The sequence below is a fragment of the Lepisma saccharinum genome, chromosome 23 (genome assembly GCF_977018435.1).
Source record: "Lepisma saccharinum chromosome 23, izLepSacc3.1, whole genome shotgun sequence".
NCBI lineage: Eukaryota > Metazoa > Arthropoda > Insecta > Zygentoma > Lepismatidae > Lepisma > Lepisma saccharinum.
In genome coordinates this window covers 48834714-48855224 of record NC_139251.1, presented here as the reverse complement: position 1 = coordinate 48855224, position 20511 = coordinate 48834714, and the positions used below count along the sequence as shown (strand labels likewise).

Sequence of the window (20511 nt, the reverse complement as noted above, 5' to 3'; positions counted from 1 at the left end):
TTGAGCTCAAAAAGCTATGGCATACACAGATCGTCCTCAATGTTTCACAGAAGTAATCAGGCAGTCAGTAGCTTAGGCCTTTCTCAGCGTTCTCCATACACAAATCCTAATTGAAGTAGGAAACTATGAGAAAGACATTTCATCAGAACAACTTGATTTGCGAGTAATCGAGTCTTTTTCTAACTACAGTATTGTTTTTCGTAATCAGAGGTTCAGAAACTTCAGCCCTGCCGTTGAGATTATGAGAATCTCGTTGGACTTATTTTGTGTAAAATGACATGAGCTTCTGAATGCTCATTGAGTTAAACTCTTACTCGTGCTTTTGCTGCTGTAATTCTACTATTCTTTGCTAAACTCTCTTGAACGTTCGGGGTTTCCCATACTTAATATTGGTATTTGTTCACTATACTACTTCGCTGATGATGTGTATCCATGATTTATGAAAACCATAAAAATGTAACTATTGTCATGGATTCAACAAATAATGCGACCATCTTTGTTACCGATTGCTCAATTAACCGCCAAAAACAAAAATCGTAGCTTTGAAAATCTGAAAAGTCTCGCTTATTGCAGTGCTTTCTCATAAACTGTTGCACACGACAGGTCGTACTACACTGCCTCGGTTCCTACAAGGAATAAATACATTTTTAAATAAAGAACGACTGACACAATGCATGGGAGTTCAGTGGTATCAAGTTAAACAAAATTACCGTACGCGCTTCAAGAAGTTATTTTAACACCCTACACACTGTATTTCTTATTCAAAAACCGTTAATGTTGCAACATAGCTCTTGAGCAGAGAGGCTACAGATTCCTGTACTGGATGAGAAATAAAAAAACACTCACATCATTCATGTAACAAAATTCTTCAAGACCGGTGATTGTGTTCATACTCATGTTGGTTCTCGTTGTAGGTTTTATTGCTACAAATCCAATAAAAAGTTTCTGGAGCTTGAACATAATCTGGTTTATTTCAGAACCTTTACAATCACAATTTTTCCTACACATACTTAAGTTTACACATGCCAGTTATTTTCTTAGACAATATTCTATGAGAATAGCTTAAGCAATACGGAACGTGATGCAGCATCAATTTCGAGATGTATTATTTTTGAAAGGATTTATGACATCAGTTATAACTCTAAACTTTCAAATTGGATAGTGGGATTTAGATAACATGAAATACTAATGATTTGCTATATCTTGCAAGGGTGCAGCTTATACTTCAATTTTCGTAAGACTTCATGTTTTCTCTTCAAAATTAAATACTAGTAACCACAATCTGGAACATAACGCCTTTGAGCAAACCGTGATTGGCTTCCCGTAAACTATCAATATCATATATACTATTAGAACTGCGGACACAGCATTTGTACAACTGATAGACTCGTATATAATACTATAGCAATACCCTATAAATTAATTCGATCTTTTCACCTGTGTGCCCATCAAACCAACAAATAGCATCACATGATCACACATTAACTGAATACAGATTTCATTCATAATTAAATTCTTTCTGTTTTTTTTAAATTTCAAAATACTGCCTTGTACAAAACAAAAATGCTTATTTTCTTATTTCGTCTGTATATTGCAGTTATTGATTGTTAAAAATCAACAACAAATTAATCAAAACATGTCTTTGAAGCTTATCATTAAACAAACATGAAATATGCTGGTTTCAAATACTACCTTTATAGTTTTAACTTTAGTCGACATCAACTATATTTCGTGAATATAATTGTTCCAAGCATCTCATCCATGTTTATTTACCTCTATTCTCCTCATACTCATGCGACAGCGAATGATCTTTGAAAACAGGGTTCGGTAATTTTCACTTGTACAAAATTTTTGTAAGTGCAAAATTTATGTAACCATTCCTTACAGGGTGGAGTTCAGCTTCAATATAATGTTGACTTTTGTGAACGAAGCCATTCAAATCATTCTATTTTTTGTAGAATCATTGGTTTATGTTGCGCAAAATTTATAAATTGAATTTTAATACACACCATGACAATTTTTTCAGAAAATTAAAAATCCAGACCAAATCGTTCCTTTCTTTGTTATGGATGTCATGGGAGAATATCCTGGCTTCGTGGGACTTTTTGTTGCAGGAATACTTAGTGGTTCTCTGAGGTAAATCTATATATATTTACTCATATTTCTCTGTTCATTATTTATTTATAAATTTAAAATAAACTATAAAGTATTTGGTGGAATAGTAATGTGGCTGAAACAACATGAATATTTTTGTTCTTGGGAGTGCTTCTACATGAAACCTTTGCAGTCACAGATTTAATGTAAGTAAACATTAAAACAAGCTGATTAAAGTTGTAGTAACGAAGATAAAACAACGTACTTTCCGCATTCTACTTGAGTACAGACACTTTCCATTAAGATAATTTGAAGAAAATGGAGTATAATTATTTCTCATATAAGTTATAGAATGAGTTAATAGTATTCTGTTTTGAATTTCATATCAATAGCGTACCGGCAATTAAGACTACAACCTTAGTTGGATTACAAAGTTGAAGTACAATATTTCTGGAAAGAGAAAGTGATTAAAAGGGTACATTCAGCTAAATTGCAAAATTTAGTACAAATTACACTGCCCAACAAAAACAATGTTGTTTTTTTTTGTTTTTTTGGTGCCCTGGTTTTTAGACCTGTTCCTGGAGTTTTTGGTGGCGCTGATTCCGAAAATTGCATTCTATAGACTGCATCATCTATAGTTTCTTAGATATGGATATATGATAATAGATATGTATGTATACAATTTTAGTTTAAAAATATCTCTTCTACAGAATCGGTATGTCATGACAAGCTTTCTTATTTTACTTGGCAATTATTGTATTTAAACTACTCATATTTTTTAAATCAAATTGACGTTTTGTTTCACAACTATTCCCACTTATTTCATTTCATTATATCGGATCGAACACTGTAGTCGTTATGGCTACTTCAGGGCGGAGTTGCTTGAATTATCCCGACGTATTGTGCTATATTTGTGGGGAGTACACACTGAAAGCAAGTCGGAAACCTATTTCCGAGTTTGTGAAAAGAGCGTGTTTATGTTATTTTGGTGTCAAGCTTGGAGGGAGATCAGAATAAGCCATGGGCTTATTGTATGAAAATCTTGTACGGAGCATTTGCGCTAGAAGACAAATGGAATGAGGAACTGCATCAAATTTGGAGTGCGAATGGTGTGGAGGGCACCCAAAGCCACTTTGATGACTGTTATTTTTGTGTTGTTAATATCACAGGCATCAATCGTAATAATCGCGACAAGTGGTCTTACGTGATCTGCCTTCAGCAAGGAGACCTGTTCTGCACCCAGATACCCGCTCCACCTTTCCATGAACTACTACAGCTCTCAGGGGATGGGTCTCGCATGTCTGATATCGCATAAAGTAAAGAAGGTGGGGGGCAGTGAATCTTACTAATAAGTCTTCGGAATTGCTTGCCTCCAGATAAAAGGAAATGAAAGTACTTCAGCCTGGATCGAAAATTACATTTTATAGAACGAGAGAAAATGGTTTGCTGCCATTCTTTACCGAAGACAAAAACTTTGTATTCTGCAATGACATCGGAAGCCTTCTGAAGAAAATTGGTCTTTCCGAATATAACCCAAGTAATTGGTTTCTCTTCATTGACACTTTAAAACTTAGTTTTAAAAATGTTCTTTAAAATAACGGCAACAAACATTTTTCCAGTTTGATCGGACACTCCGCCAGGATGATAGAAAGCTACAAGACCATCTCTTTAGTATTGGAAACGATGAAGTACCAAGAACATCAATTGGCGATTTGTGTAGACTTGAAGATGGATAAAAATTAACCACATTCTATATCTTCAATGAATGAAATCGAATCATGTGCCTGCTCTTCATTCGTTCTTATGAGAAACTTTCTTGGCAACAAGAAGGCAGACAACTACACACACTTAGTAGAGGATATGCTCTTTCATTTCAACAGGCTTGGCTGTACGAGCATTCGTATTAAACTCAATTATCTGCACAGTCACTTAGATCACTTTCCAGAGAACCTTGGTGATCTTAAGCGAAGAGTAGGGTGAAAGATTTCACCAGGACATAAAAACAATGTAAGCCAAATACCAAGGAGAATGGGACGCACAGATGAATGGCAGACTATTGTTGGAATCTTATGGGGTATTGTCCTGGCAGACCCCACTCTCGGAAGTCTTACAAAATGAACTTCTTATGTGTCAAATGCCTGGACATTTTGAATCATAAATCTGTGATTTTGGCATGTAATAAGTAGATTTTTAGGTAGTATGTTTTCTTCTAATTTCTAATGTGCTTTTTTCAAGCTAAAAATACATTAATTTAAACACCACGTTAAAGTATCCTGATTTTTTATATATTTATTATGGACGAGCAGAACGAAGAGTGTCATATGGCACATGTACTGTATCTCAAAAACTAGAGCTGATAGGGGAAAATTGATGCCATTTTTAGAATCAGCAGGCCAAATATACCCAGAAACAGGTCTAGCATTTGAGGCACCAAAACGTGAGTTGGCCAGTGTTATCATATATATATATATATATACACACATGTACACTCTGTATGCTTGAGTGTTTGCGTTGTTTGGTGTACATTAATTAGTCGTAAGTTCAAAAAAAATTTAATGTACAACAAAACTGAAATTTTCCTTGGCCTTTAAGAAATATTTGAATACATTTGCATAAACAATATGTGGACGTAGATTTTGCAACAAATGAATTCCACAGTATAACATGAGCATAAATATAGGAATACAATGTGTAATAGTTTAAATCCATAAATTATTTCGTAGCACCTTGTCAACCATACTCAATTCACTGGCTACCATCACTATGGAGGACTTCGTAGCATTCAAGTGGAAAATGCCGGAGGAAAAGGTCCTGAGGTTCGCTAAGTGGGTTTCCGTTTTATATGGAGTTCTCTGCTTTGCAATGGTTTTCCTGGTTCCCTATTTTGGAGTATTAAATCAGGTAAGCTACTTGCATTATAATTATTTGCTATGTTTCGGTGGGAATATTTTGTAAAAGATGAAATATGTATAAATCCTTGTAGAATGTCTGTTTAATATCAGGCATTTTATGCAAGACATTATTGGAGAAGCATACCTCTTTGATTTGGAAACGTCTTTACTTATTCCATGTACAGGTAGGTCTATTAGAAGTGCAATTAAAGACTAACGTACAAGGTACTTAAATTATATATTAGGAAAGAATGACATTGGAAAAATGTTAAATTGAAGAAATCAAATCAGGAATGAATGATCATAAAGCAATCGTATTTAGTGAAATGTTATTCTTGACCATATTCTCGCTATATTTGGAAGCAATTTTAGGCTCTATATGATAGGGAATATTTTGCAAAGGTTAAAAATATATATAAAATATATAGATTTTTACACAACAATAATCATCGTGTAAGCGCCAGTGCAGTGGCTTGAATTAATTTCGATTTTTTTTTCATTCTAAGATATTTTCGAGCGCCTCGGTAGGTGGTCCTTTTCTATGCCCACTTGCTGGCAATGGTCTTTGGTTGTTCTTTTTGTATTTTTGATTGCTATCTCATCACTTATTGCTATCGACCGCTTTAGACAGAAATTCTGCTCGTATTAGGAAGAAGGGGAAAAGCTCAAAAGATACAAATAGTGGGAGGGCAGTACTGGAGATAGTGACAGGATCCTCGATTCTCCTTATTATGAACGTTTGCTTTGTAGCCTTTCAGGGATGATGCTTGTGCATTGTATCGATACTGAAATATTCCTTACGCAATATACAGTGTGTTCCGTTCAAATCTCCCTAATTTCAATTAATTACTGTGAACGAAGTACGATGAATTGTGAAATAACTGTAACACCAAATGAAAGGCCAGATTTTCAAGTTTTGTTTTCATGACTTGAAGTTGTCCGTTTGCTCACAACGCAGCGCCACGGTCGCATATATAAAAAATGGCGACTGGTCAACAACGTGCGTAAGCAGTGGTGTGGTATGCTGAGACAAAATCTGTGATTGCAACGTAACGAAATTTCAGACAAGTGTACGGAGGAGTTGCACCTGATGCTAAATCTATTAGGCTGTGGTTTAGTAAGTTTCTAACAACCGGCAGTGTCCTAAAACAATCTGGTGGAGCTCACCGTCGTGTGTCGGAGAAAAAAGTGGAAGAAATTCGACCTGACCTCACTCCGCTGGACTTCTTCCTCTGGGGTTACGTCAAGGATCGTGTGTTTGCGACTCCAGTGAATAACATCCCAGAGTTAAGAACCCGCATACGTGATACGATTGCAACAGTAACAGGGGACATGTTTGAGAGAACATGGCAAGAAGTTGAATACAAACTGGCTATTGTTCGTGCTACCAATGGGGCACATGTGGAGGTGTATTAATGTGTGGAAAATAAAATTTATGAGTTTTCTTCAATTCTCTGAAATTTCATTGCTTTATCATTCATAGTTTCATCTCTACGATTAATTGAAATTAGGGCGATTTGAACGGAACACCCGGTACTACATTATAATGATATACATTGATATTGTTTAGTTGCGTAAAGGTTTGCTTGAACAAAAACAATATTATTTCTAATTTGATGATTTTCCACCCAATGGATAAAGAACTAGGTGAACAATTTGTGAATCAAATTAATCATGACTTGCAAGTTTCACCGTGCACAAATCGGTCAAATGCATACGAGAAGTATTTGTATGTTTTGGACTTGTCGACATACAAGAAATTCGAAAAATGTTAGTTGTAGAAAATAATTTAAAGCTGAATCCCACATAGCTTATGTTAACGTAGATACAGACTTAATTCATTTTACCATACTTACTGTACACCGATATTGGCTACTAACAACATCAAGTGGCCTAAATTCAGATATGGTCTCTGTTCAACCCTCTGTAATTTTGATTAAACTTCTCCAGCTTGTGCGCAGGTATTCTACATGGAGGCCTACAAAGTTTCGGAGTCATCAGATGTTTATTTGGGGCGCCAGGGCTGCTTCTGTGAAGGCCACTTTTTAAATAGCCGAGAAACAAACGATATAAAAATATAAATTCTACCATTTTGAAAACAAAAATGTCGTCTAGATGCCGAATTTAAACACAAGGTTTATAGAAAACACTAAGTTGCTGACCAAGGCAGTTTATTAAGATAAAAACACTTAACAGGTAACGTTTCCACCCTGTATCAGGGTCTTCCTCAGACGAAAAAAAAATGGTTTAGTTCTTCGTCTGAGGAAGACCCTGATACAGGGTCGAAACGTTAGCTGTTAAGTGTTTTTATCTTAAACTGCCTTGGTCAGAAACTTAGTGTTTTTAAATATGGAAACAAGGCTTAATTATATTACAAGGTTTATAGACAACTTGGATGCGTTCTCTCCAGTCTTACTAAGAATGATCAAATTAGAAGTATCAGTTTTGAGTATCCCTCTGAAAATGGATTCAAATTTATGAACTAAATTTTGTGGGGAGATAATTAGGGATGGATAATTCAATAAGTATTTGAGCAGACAGTATACATACGACGTGAACAGCTTTATGACATGTCCACGGATCAAGCACTGTAGAAACTCCAGCATCTCAAGGCAATTTATTCAGAAGTTACAGCTTGCTTATAATTTGGGGCGAATTTATCGCAACTTTCATATTTTTGAAAAAAAAAGGGCTTTCACTGATCATCCCATAACGCCACAAGCAAACGATTTATGAACCTCAAACTTTGCAGGTCTCCATGTGGGATACAATTGCACAACCTGTAGAAGTTGCATCAAAATTGCAGAGGATCGAGCAGCGAATCCTAGGCCAGCTTACTGTAATATTGAATTATAAAATTTTTTTCTCATTATTTTTTTCAGATGGTGCTCACCGTGACTGGTATGGTATGTGGTACCTTAGGTGGTTTATTTACGCTGGGTATGTTCTATCCTTGGTGCAACTCCAAAGTAAGTATACATGAATCTTTTGTTAATGTGAAATATCAAACATATATGTTTGTGTCGTTTTGGAGACAAAATAGCATAACAAATTGTATCACCAGCAAAATTTTGGAGATATAATATATATCGAAAGAAAATCGTTAAATATGTGGATCTGTGTTTTTAATTTTGTTGCCAAAAATTATATTTCATACAATAGTTTTATTTACAATCTCGTTAATTTTTACTGACACCAGAAAGAAAATGCATTCCAATACTAGTTGATAATAACTCTTTACCATATGCGTGATAATTAAATTATGATCTGTTGAAGGTAATACTTGAATAAAATTCATGGATATTACCTGCTGCATCTCATTTTATCTTAGCTTAATTCTATTTCATAAAAGGCAAGTTAGGGAAAATAATATTTGAAAATAAAAATATATACACGTCTTTTCAAGTGTTACACCTGTAAATATTGAATCAGTTTACTGTTGAAGCATTCATTAAAAGTTGCTGTATTCATATTTTCGTGCATAATTGTACTGTATTAAGGATAAAACCAGTGACATAGTCCCAAAATTTTTAGCGAGTTCCTTGACACATTTAGCGGAGACCGTCTTTCCATTAAGATTGGATTATGTTTCCATTTAATATGTGAATGATAGTATTTTACTTCTGAAGAAATGTCATTCATGATAGAATATTGATGACGACTATGATATAGCCTACTCATAACTGACATAAGAGAGGCATATTGTAACTTTGTATAATGTAATAAATGTAAAAATGTATAATGTATGCAATATAGAAGGCATTTTTAAAATAAAAAATGAAATGCGTATTCTAATGATTAAAGTCTAGAGTTGTATTTTATTAGGTGCAGTACAGAATGTTATTGACGTTCCTTTTCTTTGTTGACATTGTTTTTACTAATTATAAATTTGTATATTTGTAATAACTTTTATAATACTGCCACTTACATTAAAAATAAAAATTTGAAAAGAAATATGTAAAGAAACTAACCAATGAACAGGAAAAGCAACAATTCCTTATCTCTTTTCCAGTGTACACAGTTCTACAAAGTTAGTATAGTTGTCAAATGATAGTGACAAAATGCTGAATTGTATCATGCATCCTACCATCCAAACAACGTCTACCGCCGTAATCTCTCGACTAATTTCAATGGATTAGAGATATTCTCCTAACTGCAATCATTATACAAAAGTAAAAATTAACAAGTGAATTATATGTCAAATAAATGCAGATTTTGGTTAAATATCTTAATTGTCTCATTTTAAAAAATATATTATATGTATTGCGATTGTTAATTAATATTGAGGTTACTTACAAGTTAGGTTACTTACAAGTTTACGAATACAATACAATAATTAAAATATAGCGAACAAGTATTCAATTCAATAAACGTATGACAAATATACAGCATTGCCAAAGCTCATAACTTCAGAACATATAAAGATTTGATAGGTATTCTTAATTCGTATAATTTATAGTCTGTGAAAGAAAATGTGTTACTTCACATAGTTATAATTTAAAGAGATCTATCGAAGAAAGTATTGAGGAATTTTTTTTTAGATTTTATTTTCTGAAAGTATCGTACCACATAAGAATATGCAAACGAGCCTGATCTTCAATACTTCGCTTTTGCCGCAATTTATAATGAATCTTTAAAAGTGTATTTTTCTAACACATTTTAAACTTTTTACCTTCAATAAATTAACTGATGAGAAATTGTTTGAAATAAAAGATGTAGCGTAACTTACAAGCTCCAAAACAATAATATATTCTACATAATATTCAGTGTGTAAAACTATATGTAGCCTAGCCTATCTGTTAGAAGGGAATATTTTTTCATAGCAATGTCGTTTATACTTTTATCAGGGGGCCTCGACTGGAGTGATTGTCAGCATGCTTTTCGTATTCTGGATTGCAATCAACGCTCAAATCGCAAGAGAAGGAGGATTAATTGTGTATCCAAGAAAACCTTTGTCTGTGGACGGCTGTGCGTGCAATGTGTCACTGACCCCCATTACACAGACTCCTCCCAGTGGGTAAATACAACACATTTCTGTAAATTTGCCAGCGTAATGATACGCTGTCTGCAAGCAAACTCCGTTGTAAGTTATAAAATTAAATGTACAATGTCACTTTTTGTAATGTTAACAATGCAGTTTCATATAAAGTAATATTTTAGTTTTTTATAATTATTTTTAACAAAAGGTTTAATGCAAATTGTAAAATATGCCGTTCTCCTATTTCAGGGACGTTTTCCCTTTGTATAAAATATCCTACCTATGGTATGCAGGATTGGGTATGTCCACAACTATAGTGGTTGGCATTGCTGTAAGTTTCCTGACGAAATTTGAAGACCCTAGAAGTGTAAATCCAGATTTGCTGTCTCCTACAGCAATATGGTTCTTCTCTGTATTGCCGAAAAGGATAAGAACAGCTCTGAAACTACCTGATTACAAATGCGAAAGCAAGGTAAACGAAAATTTAAAACAAAATATACTTTTTGTTTTTGTCTGTGTGCTTCATTTGTGTGTGTGTGTCTGGGTGCCCGCAATAGAGGTTGTGTACTGTAAGAATGTCCAGAAAATCAAATAGTAACGGAGAATATAGGTGAGCTTGATGGGCCGATTGAGAATGTTGCATGCCAGTCGATTATTCCAGAAACGTTTGTGTAGAAGGGCTGCATAGAAATTAGTGGCAACACGGCTGTCACGTGTGATTCGTGAGTCTGTGAGTCACGGATTAGCCGTAGCTGATAACAGAAGGTTAGACGAGGAAGTTTGGAATGTTGAAACGGCTGTGTGTTATACAGCCAACTGCTGCAGTGCCGTGAAGTAGAGGGGGGTATGCAAGTGTCCTAACAATATATTCACAAAACAAGAACAACGCACTTGGATGAAAATTGAAGAGGCACGTGGTTGGAGCGCACAAGATTGTTGCCAGGGCACAGATAAGGATATGCCCTTATCTGTGCCAGGGACTGCATGAGGAATTGGGTGATGCAGCGTTGCCGGAGGGTAGAGTGGCGAAATTGGTGGAAGTGTTTCTGAAAAGAATGGGTATTGCTCATGACCGCCCCCCTGTTCAAGACAACAACAAACTAACCAAAACAGATTTCAGCTCCTTGCTTTACTACTTAAGATGGAACGTCAATGAACTGCGCATGAATTAGCCGCGGGTGCAGGTGCCTGACACAAAAACTTACTTCACATTCAATGAATCGTTCGACACTCCACTAAATAACCAAGGTGCAAAAATTCCGTCACTATGCACTTGCACAGGACTTGTTCAACCGATACCAGAGGCAAGGTGTAGACTCCTTGCAAGGATCATCTCTATGGACGAAACCTGGGCTCAATAGATCTTTCCCTGGTCAACCCGTATTGGTTAGTTGTACTATTTCTTAGAGCTAGAAATTCTACAAGTAGTTTTATTAATATGTTTTCTAGTATTTATCCCAGTACGTTCATGAGACAGATGGGGCGGTATGTTTTAAGTTGGATCTCGTCTTTATTTAAGTATATTTTTAAAAATGAAAACTAGTGCTCAGTCGGTAACGCGTCTGACTACCATGCTGAAGGTCCCGGGTTCGATCCCCGGCCGGTTCAAATCCGGGAACTTTTCTAACGGTGGAAGCAGCCCCGGCGCTTCCACCATATGACCATAGACCTGGACTCTAACTCGGATATTGGACATATTGAGCGAGATATAAAATTGTGAAGGGAAAATCCGTATTTGCTAATAGATGTACTAAACCATAAATTACAATAAAAGTTGAAAATCTTCTGTACATTAAAAGTCGAATTTATGAAATAAGGATAATAAATATGACAATACGTCGTGATTTTTTAGGAATATGGCATTTCAATTTTATAACGAGCACTATATGGTTGTCCTGCTATTCTAGTTATACAAACCCGTAAATGAATTTTCGTATGCAATTAGAATTACTCTGTATCCAAATGAGTGAATGGAAACAGATTTAAAAATTGGAATCATTGAATATTAGTGATCGAAATGTCTCTTTAAACATTTAAATGCAGTTCAATTTATACAATCAAACTAGCAACCTATTGAAGAGTAACTACAATGTTTGTAATTTTTGTTCAGAATTCCTTTACCTTAACAGTGAACTTTGTTTCATTTTCCTCTTTCCAGAACTCTCATCTACAGAGTGACGAGCCTGGAGTTATGCTAACTTCGTACGCTCCAACAATGGAGAAGAATATTGTGCAAACGATGGGTACATCTAGCTAATAACATTGTCGTTATTTTGTAAAATATATATGCATTATCCGTCTTTAAAAATATACATAATTCAAAATATGGATCAAATTATTTATCTTAAATTTATTATTTAGAAACCTTACGACTATATTTATAAAAAATATAATAAGTTTGAAAATATGTTTACCTATTTGACTTTAACCATTGTCTAAATTTTTTAATAGATAAGGTGGAGTTTCGGCCACTGATAAATAATCCTCCTAGACACTTTCCTTATATTCCAATTTGGGCTACAACTACTCATAACAACACATTTTCCAAATGTATCCCGTGTTCGGGAACTACTGTCATTTGACAAGACAGATACCGATATACCACACTCAGGAAAGAGACATACTCAGAACCTAAAAACAATGGTTAGAAGTCCAATAATTTAAGATGAATAAAACACAACCGGATCAGTTACAAATCATAAATACATTCCTTAATTTACCAAGAAAACATTTATTCTCAATTTTATGGGAATACCTGATTTTCGTCCACATTTTTGTCTGGGGAAACTCTGAGGGTTCCTCATAAACGGGGAAAGAATTTCTAGTTCCACACCAACTCTATTGCTACTTCTGAGATATATGCTATTTAGATATATTTTCGTTTCATGAATACAGTATCCCTATACTGAAATTAAATAGAACCTAAAATGCCTAAATGAAGCATAAATTCTTGTAAATACTCAAGAGTTCTTTTTCTTCTTGATAATTGCCTTTTAAACCTTTTGCGTATATTTAAATATAGTTTTATGAAGATCGACCCTAAATTTCCACCACAAAGTTAAGGTCAAAGTGTGTCAGCTTGTGTGCAAAATTTCGCCATCTTGCAGCATGCATCACTAAATTGGAAAAATGTGGAGTGACACTGACTGGATGAGGCATTTGCTGTTCTTGAATTCTGTACTTCCAAGGCGATTAAAGAGACCGTATGTGCAGTATACCAAACAAAGGTGCAGAATGATTTGGTACGGATTCCTAGCTACAAAATCATTCAGTTTTTACAGCACGGGTGGCGTTATGTCTGGCATCCAGCAGTGTTAAAGCGTGCAAGAATTCCGATAACACCATCTTCTCATGACACGTCCCTTCTGGCTGGTCCGCGTCTTTTGTAATTGATGTGCTGAGTTACCAGTGGAATCATGCTGCGGCCCTGCGGCTACAGGCTACAAGCCAGTCAGTCATAAGGTCGGATGTTGCTCAAAGATAGATACTGTGTTTGCATAAGGTTTTATGTTTTTCTACTGTAGTTCAGTAACGTACAATAGCTTTTATCCGTTCTTCACGCATTCACTGAAATGTGCCATACAGAGTTATTCAGTGGAATGCTTCAATTAATATTATGGGTCGTGAATATTTAATATTTTTGCTTGTAATATGTTCAGTTGCTATTTGTGCTCATATGAGTTCGTTCGCTTCGCGAGTACTCGAGAATTATCGAGTGATGTTGATAGAGTTACGCAGCTGGCTCGAGCACTCATATAAACGGCGCGGCTGTGAAATTCTTGGACACTATTTTATATATATATATATATATATATATATATATATATATATTGCCTTTTTCGTGGGAGTAGGAAAAGGTTTATTATCCATTTGCCTTGACTCATCTCACTCAACAGGTAAATAGGTGCCGGGGCGTGCCTTGAGTTAATATTTTCCTGGAGATGAGGAGGCCTGCTCGAAAAAGGTTTATTATCCAATTCTTGGCCACTCTCGGACGCCGAGCCTGTGAGTTTGGTTCTATAATGTTGTGGTAATGGAAAGAACGGAATTGCCTTTCGATGTCAATGACCCCGTCTTACCGTGGGGTCAGAGAAAGCTACCGAATTTTGACAAACGACGCCAAAAATTGGATCGTTACGCACGATTCACCAGGAAGAAACTACAGAAAGACTCCTCACTTCCACCAAGTGAGCTGTATCTATTTCCGACACAGCTCGACACCAAAGCAGCAACTACACCCACGGCTCGGCCCTCGCAGCTGACACCGAGTTCGACGCCAGCCCCACGAAAGGGCAGCAAATCAAAATACGACACGCAAACCGCCCTGCATGTCTGTATTTGGTTCAACCGGTTCTACAATAGCAGACCGAATTTCTGCCATCATACCAGTGAAAGTTACGTTTACGTTCAGCAGTAACTGCTACAGGATCCACACCAGAGATAAGGATGGTTTAACTTCCAAACGTGACTACTTGGATCACAGGAAGATTGAATACGCCTACGGCTCCTCAGCTGCCGAGAAGCTAAAAGTTGTTTTATGGAAAACCTCCAGTGGACCTGTCAACGGAGAATATTCGACAGCCGTTGACCGAATAGCTCAACACCACGATATACACCATCGGCCGCCTCACAACCAAAGTTCGACCTCAGCAGCAGGACGAGAAAATGGAGCAGACATCTCACGATACACCACCACAAAGACGACCACTGCCCCTTGTTGAAGACTAAAATTGGTAAACGCTGTAAGTTCCACAATAATTCAAACACCGTTTTCCACGTTAAACTGTGAAATGTGCCATGCTTTATAATGTGACAAACGTAAAATGTGGCTGGTAGCCCTCTAAGTGTTCAAGGGCGTGTAAAGAGGCACTAGTGTGAACGTTCTTACGGTCTGATGTGCTGAACGATGTGATTTCCCAACACTTTCGCTTTTGGCACTTACAACGTTTACCACTTTTAGTCCTCTATTGCTCACATTACCCAGAGGCCCAGACTCTCAACTAGTCTTCCACATTAAGACTTTCGATCCATACTCCGCCAAAATCGAGAAGTCCCGTTCCCAACAGATTATATAGTGCCGCGCCTGTCAGTGGATAGGGCACTGTTATGCTGGCAGTGCTCTGCAAGACCTCGGTGCGTCAAATGAGCTGGACAACATCGTTTTCTCCGACTTTCCAAACAAGGACCCAAATATGCTTCCTACGTGCGTCATCTGTAGCTAACGTCATTATGCCAGCTATAGAGGATGTCCTCTGTTAAAAATGGTAAAAGAAGAACGACGAACCCCACATGACTCCAAACGCCGTCCACTTACACGGCCATTCGACAGGATATACCAATGACGTCATCCGCCCAGGCTTCCCTCAAGGAACCTCTGTCCACAGCAATGTCCGGTCGGCAAAAACAGAAGCCAGCTCTTCGCCGGACGGAGCATCCACAACCTCAAGCGATTCGACAGGTCTCTCGCCAAACTCCAGCGGCTGCCCCGACAACGCAACAAGCTACACTGCTTGACGTGCTTCAACATCTTTCTCAACCAGACGTACTCTCAGAGCTTATAATGTTGCTCCAGGGATTACAGCAGATTCGACACGCGTCGAACTTCGACAAACGGCTGCAAGTGATTAAAAAACTAGCTGCCAACGTGTAAACCTTATAGTATGTTGTGTTGTCTAATTTTGTCCCATTTGATGTTAACACTGCAAATTTACCGGCTTGCGACAGTAGCAGTCGGACTATTGATTCTACTTGATAGTCGGCCATTAATTGCCTACGCCCTTATTCTCTTCAATTATGTTTTTTTTAATTAACAATAAAAATGTTCTATGCTAGGATGAAACTCATTGCTACTTGAAATAAAGATATGACAAGGCAAAGAAAAAAATCTTGGCAGTTGATCTTCAGCTTCAGTAGAGTGCACATCGTTCTCCGCAATGTGGTCGCTCTGTGAGGTCTTGATTAGCCTCGACATGAAATTGGACCCGAGCTGTTGGTCATCGATGTTACACTGGAGAACAGTGTTATATGCTATTTGCAGTTCTTAATTATTGTCTTATAAAGTATTTTCTCTTTTCTTTAAAGTTTATATTTGTCTCATTAGCTTGTTGTTATAAGCTGATTATTACTACAATGTTTGTTTGGTTTCGTGAAACGTAGCTGTGCTCTGTAGGACTATGTGTGATCTCGTATTTAAGGATCGAGTTCGAGCCATTGATATTGCAGTGTTGGAAGATTGTAGTATTGTTTATTTTCGAATATATAACTGATCTGTCTCTTTTGTGTCTGTAACCTTTCCGCGTAACGGTGCTTACGTTTTGGATTTGGGTTTCGCATAACTCTGTTCTGTGTTCCGAACCCGAACGTATGCATTAGTATTGCAGTGGCGGAGTTATTGGTCTTGTTGGACCCGAGTTTTTAATATGTAAGTAGTTTTCATGGGTCCACAGTATAATTTGCTCACCTGCCCAGTGTTGCCAAATTTGCATGTGTTTCTCTTTCTGGTTAATACTCAACGCAATGTTGCATGGTTTATTTTCTTGTGTATCGGCCAAAACTTATTTACGTTTAATCAACCGTTCTTAAAATGGCGTGACGGAAGATTCCATTAAAAAGAGTATATCTAACTGCTCTACCACAAGCTAGCTTCGGGCCGAAGAGAAATCATTTTTGTCGGGAAGAAGGAAGGTGAATCGAGTGGAGAGAGTGGTAAGGGAACGTCATCCCAGTTCACATTTGCACGAAGACGGAGAAGATGCGAAAGGAGGTTCATCATACCCATTTTGAATGAATGACGCATCGGACGTCGAAGCACTGCCCTCATATATTCGGAACATATATTCTTCTTGTAAATATTAAATTGTCTGCGCAGCGTGAGGGAAATTTCCACGCCTAAGTCGCCAAAGATGAAGCGAGTTAATGAAGGAGATTTAGCTAATTTCGGATTAGTTGCGTCTGTGATTTTTTTAGAAAACCTTTAACAACCTTCGTGTACATTGTATATCCTTTTCCCTCTCTTATCCACGGTGAGCCAGTTTCTCTCCCTCCCCTTCCTCATCATCAGAATCACGATCTTCCCTTCCTCGTCACGATTATCTTCCTTCATCGTCAAATTTCGTTACACTGATTGGCTGTTTCGAGCACATGCTGTGACGAGTAGGAAAGGCAACGAAGCAAGTGTCAAATCACGTATCCTGTTTCTCCCATGGACACAACAGTCTGGTGGAAATTAAATCTGAATTAACTTCCTTCGACGTGGAGAGACATTTCTTCTGTACTGTGAAGAGCACTGCTAATTTTTAAAGCTCCCATTGAAAGTTAATTGGGTTGTTACAACCAAGAAGCGTCCATGACTTTACTAGCGCCAACTCACTTTTACCCCCTAAGAATCCATTACCTAATAAAAAAGCATATCCGTTGCGCTCCTCAGTACACATGGGGACCCTGGGTATTAGGTTATTGCAGAAGATGAGACCTCTCAACGGCTTGTTCAGTAAGTAACACTGTCACCTGCTGGTCTGGCGAGAAGTTTTAATTATTTGTAACTTTTCTGAAAGGGGAAGCCTTTAAAATCAAAGTTTATGTTCTTTTCTTTCTTGGTTCCATCCTTTACTCAGTTTTTTTTTCTGACTTAACTGCTCAAGTTAGTATGGCAGAGTATAACTACTGAATCAAGGATAACACGTATCTTGACTGACCAACACAAACAGATCTGATACTCCAATAGGGAATTCTACGCACACAAAAGTCTCTCAACATCGGAGTCTAGCCCGAGAAACTTACACTCCAACCAGAGAAAAGGAGACCAGCTCAACAGGACGAATCTACACACAACAGTGGAGGTGGGTATACACAAGTAGATCATTATTCGTTTTTTTTAATAGCTTTGTTTTGTTTCCTATGGTCTTTACAACTTTTGACGTATCAGAAGAAGTGTGCAGCAGGGGTATTCTGCCACTAAAGAAGTGATGTAAGTGAGGTGACAAAAAGAAATTTTATAAAGAATATGAAGGACAGAATCAAGAAAATATGCACGAAAGAATGTGAAAAAGAAGGCAAAATAAATAGCCTATAGAAACAGCTGGAAAAGAATGGCTATTTGAAGAAGGATAGACTGGACATAAACAGAAGAAGGATTAAAAGTGGCAGAGGAGAATTGGAAGAGAAAGATAAAAGAGGAGGTTTGGAATAAGGAGTATGGGGAAGACCACAGAAAAGATAGGCAAAGTGCTTAGGAAAGCGGGCATTAAAACATATAGGAAGGGAGGGAGAAGCATCTTAAGAATAGCGAAGAATGCAAACAAGAAAAAAGTAAAACAGAGAAGAGGAAGAGGAAAGGATTATCTACGAAGTGAAATGTAAATCATGTCAAAGTGTGTACATGGGAGAAACGAAAAAGAGGCTGAAAGACAGGTTGAAACAACATAGGGATGATGTACGACTTAAGAGAGAGAGAAATGCTATATTTAAACACACGAAAAAAACAGGACATGACATAGAGTGGGATAAGGCTAAGCGTATGGGAAGGGAGAAGAGAATACTAGTGAGAAAATGAAAGGAGGCCAAGGAAATAGAGAAGAAAAGTGAAGAAGACACAATGAACTGGAATGGGGGACTGAAGTTAAACAAAGAATGGAAGAAGGTGTTAGAAAGAGTGGAAAGGACAAGAGAGAAAGAGGAGAGAAGAATGAAGGAAAAAGAGCGTGAGATAAAGAGTCCAACCACATTCTAGATGGAAGTAAATATGTTTAGTCTTTGAGGTGAAAGTACAGTTGATGAGGGAAACTCACCTGCTAGAATGTTCTAGAACAACTTTTTCATCGTCTGGAGGGGAGTAATGTTTGTGTATATATATCGTCCCGTTTTGTACTTTGTTACATTTGTACTTGGTGCAGATTCTGAAGAAGACCTTGCTAGAAGGTTGAAACGTTACGTTTAGTTTATGTTTTATAATAAAATAAATTACTGCCTTGGTCAGCATATTGAGTTTTTCATATCATATATATATATATATATATATATATATATATATATAAACACATACACAAATTTCATTTGCTAAAATAAATATTTATTTTTTAGTTACATTCTTACCTTTAAAAATATACCGGTACGGCACATCATTGTACGACCTCCGTAGGAGAGTGATTAGCACAGTGCACTATGAAGTTCAGGAGTCCTGTGTTCGAATTCCGGTCTGGTCATGGGTGTTTTTTGAAAACTTCCCATTATCGTTTTCATCATATGATCACTCATTCTCATGTTCGCGATTAGCCAAAAGTGGCAGAAAAGCGTCATACAACAAATCATTGCGTTCCGCCAGAAAGAGAAACATTTATTAGTAGTAGTAGCATTAGTATTGTTTCCTAAATAAATATACAAACACAATATCAATTATGCTGTAATTTCATGTAATAAAATTTCCATTTACATCTTAAATGAATTTATATTTTTCTAAATTTCCGAACCGGACAGAGAACAAATTTAGTTCAAGAACTTTACCTTTTCCTCTTCATCTATTATTTACAATAATTAATGTGACAAAAAATGAAATAAAATCGGTGTTCGCTGTCACAGTAGGAACTGAGTTCCGGCTCCAAACTGATTTGCGGTAACGGAGTTCCGTTGGGCTCCGGCTCATTTTAAAACCTGTCTGTATGTTTCGTTCATGGAACCCCTTTCATCTTTGAGGTAAGAATTTTCCACAGCTCAAAGCACACACCATTGTTAGTTCTTCCATACAATTAATTTAATTCATTTACGAATCCTTCGTAAATACGTTTCGTGCCCAATGGCGGGCGAGGTTGGATAGTCAGAACCATCTCTTATCCTAGTATTTAAAAGAAAGAAAAAAAACGACAAAGGCAGGAGCAGATAGCAAAATGAGGTGTGGATACTAAAATAGTATACGTAATCATCCTTCTTTCCAAAATTTTGAGCACGCCACTGTTCTTAACGTAGATATCTTTTGCACTTAGACATGCGAGCCGATGACAATACGTACAGCCGCGTCATTCTACTACGGTAGCGAATAAGAAGGCAGAAATGCATCGCTATCTATAGTTTGCGAAGTACCAAACAAAAAAAAAAGTTCCTTGCACACAAAGGCTGTCTCACGGTGTAAAGCTTAGTGATATTTTAACATATTCAGTTCTCCGAAGTATTCGAATGGTGAGTGATGAATTCCGAAAGTTCAGATTGTTTTCAAATTTCCTTCATAAAGCAGTACGACTGAATATCTATGAAAATTCTATGTTTAGAAAATAATATATTTTTAAATTAAATGGCGGCCCGTATTAGTAATTAGTATAATTAAGGACATTGCTAAATGTGAATTTACCAAGAAAAAGAGACATTTTCGCATCACGTCTGCAGTTCGAAGAAAGTTTGGACAGGGAATACAATGAATGAACTATTCCGACTTGTATCAATTGTTATAAAACATTAAAATATTTCATAGTTATGGGAGGGTGGGAGCATGGTTCTCATGGTACTTCCCCTGATTCATACATAATATAATTCATTAAATCATCCTAAAAGTTTCAATCTCTT

At 36.8% G+C, this 20511-nt stretch overlaps 1 protein-coding gene across 1 annotated transcript in view; it reads left to right on the top strand.

The window, feature by feature from the left end:
• LOC146005334 (sodium-coupled monocarboxylate transporter 1-like) overlaps nt 1-12270 on the top strand; it is a 77722-nt gene extending 65452 nt beyond the window's left edge. The window contains exons 10-15 of the mRNA XM_083144504.1: nt 2027-2136; nt 4818-4995; nt 7868-7954; nt 9833-10002; nt 10213-10435; nt 12122-12270. Coding sequence (XP_083000630.1) covers nt 2027-2136; nt 4818-4995; nt 7868-7954; nt 9833-10002; nt 10213-10435; nt 12122-12220 — 867 coding nt within the window. The 3' untranslated portion in view covers nt 12221-12270. The remainder of the gene's footprint in view (nt 1-2026; nt 2137-4817; nt 4996-7867; nt 7955-9832; nt 10003-10212; nt 10436-12121) is intronic.
• Nucleotides 12271-20511: the final 8241 nt, after the last annotated feature.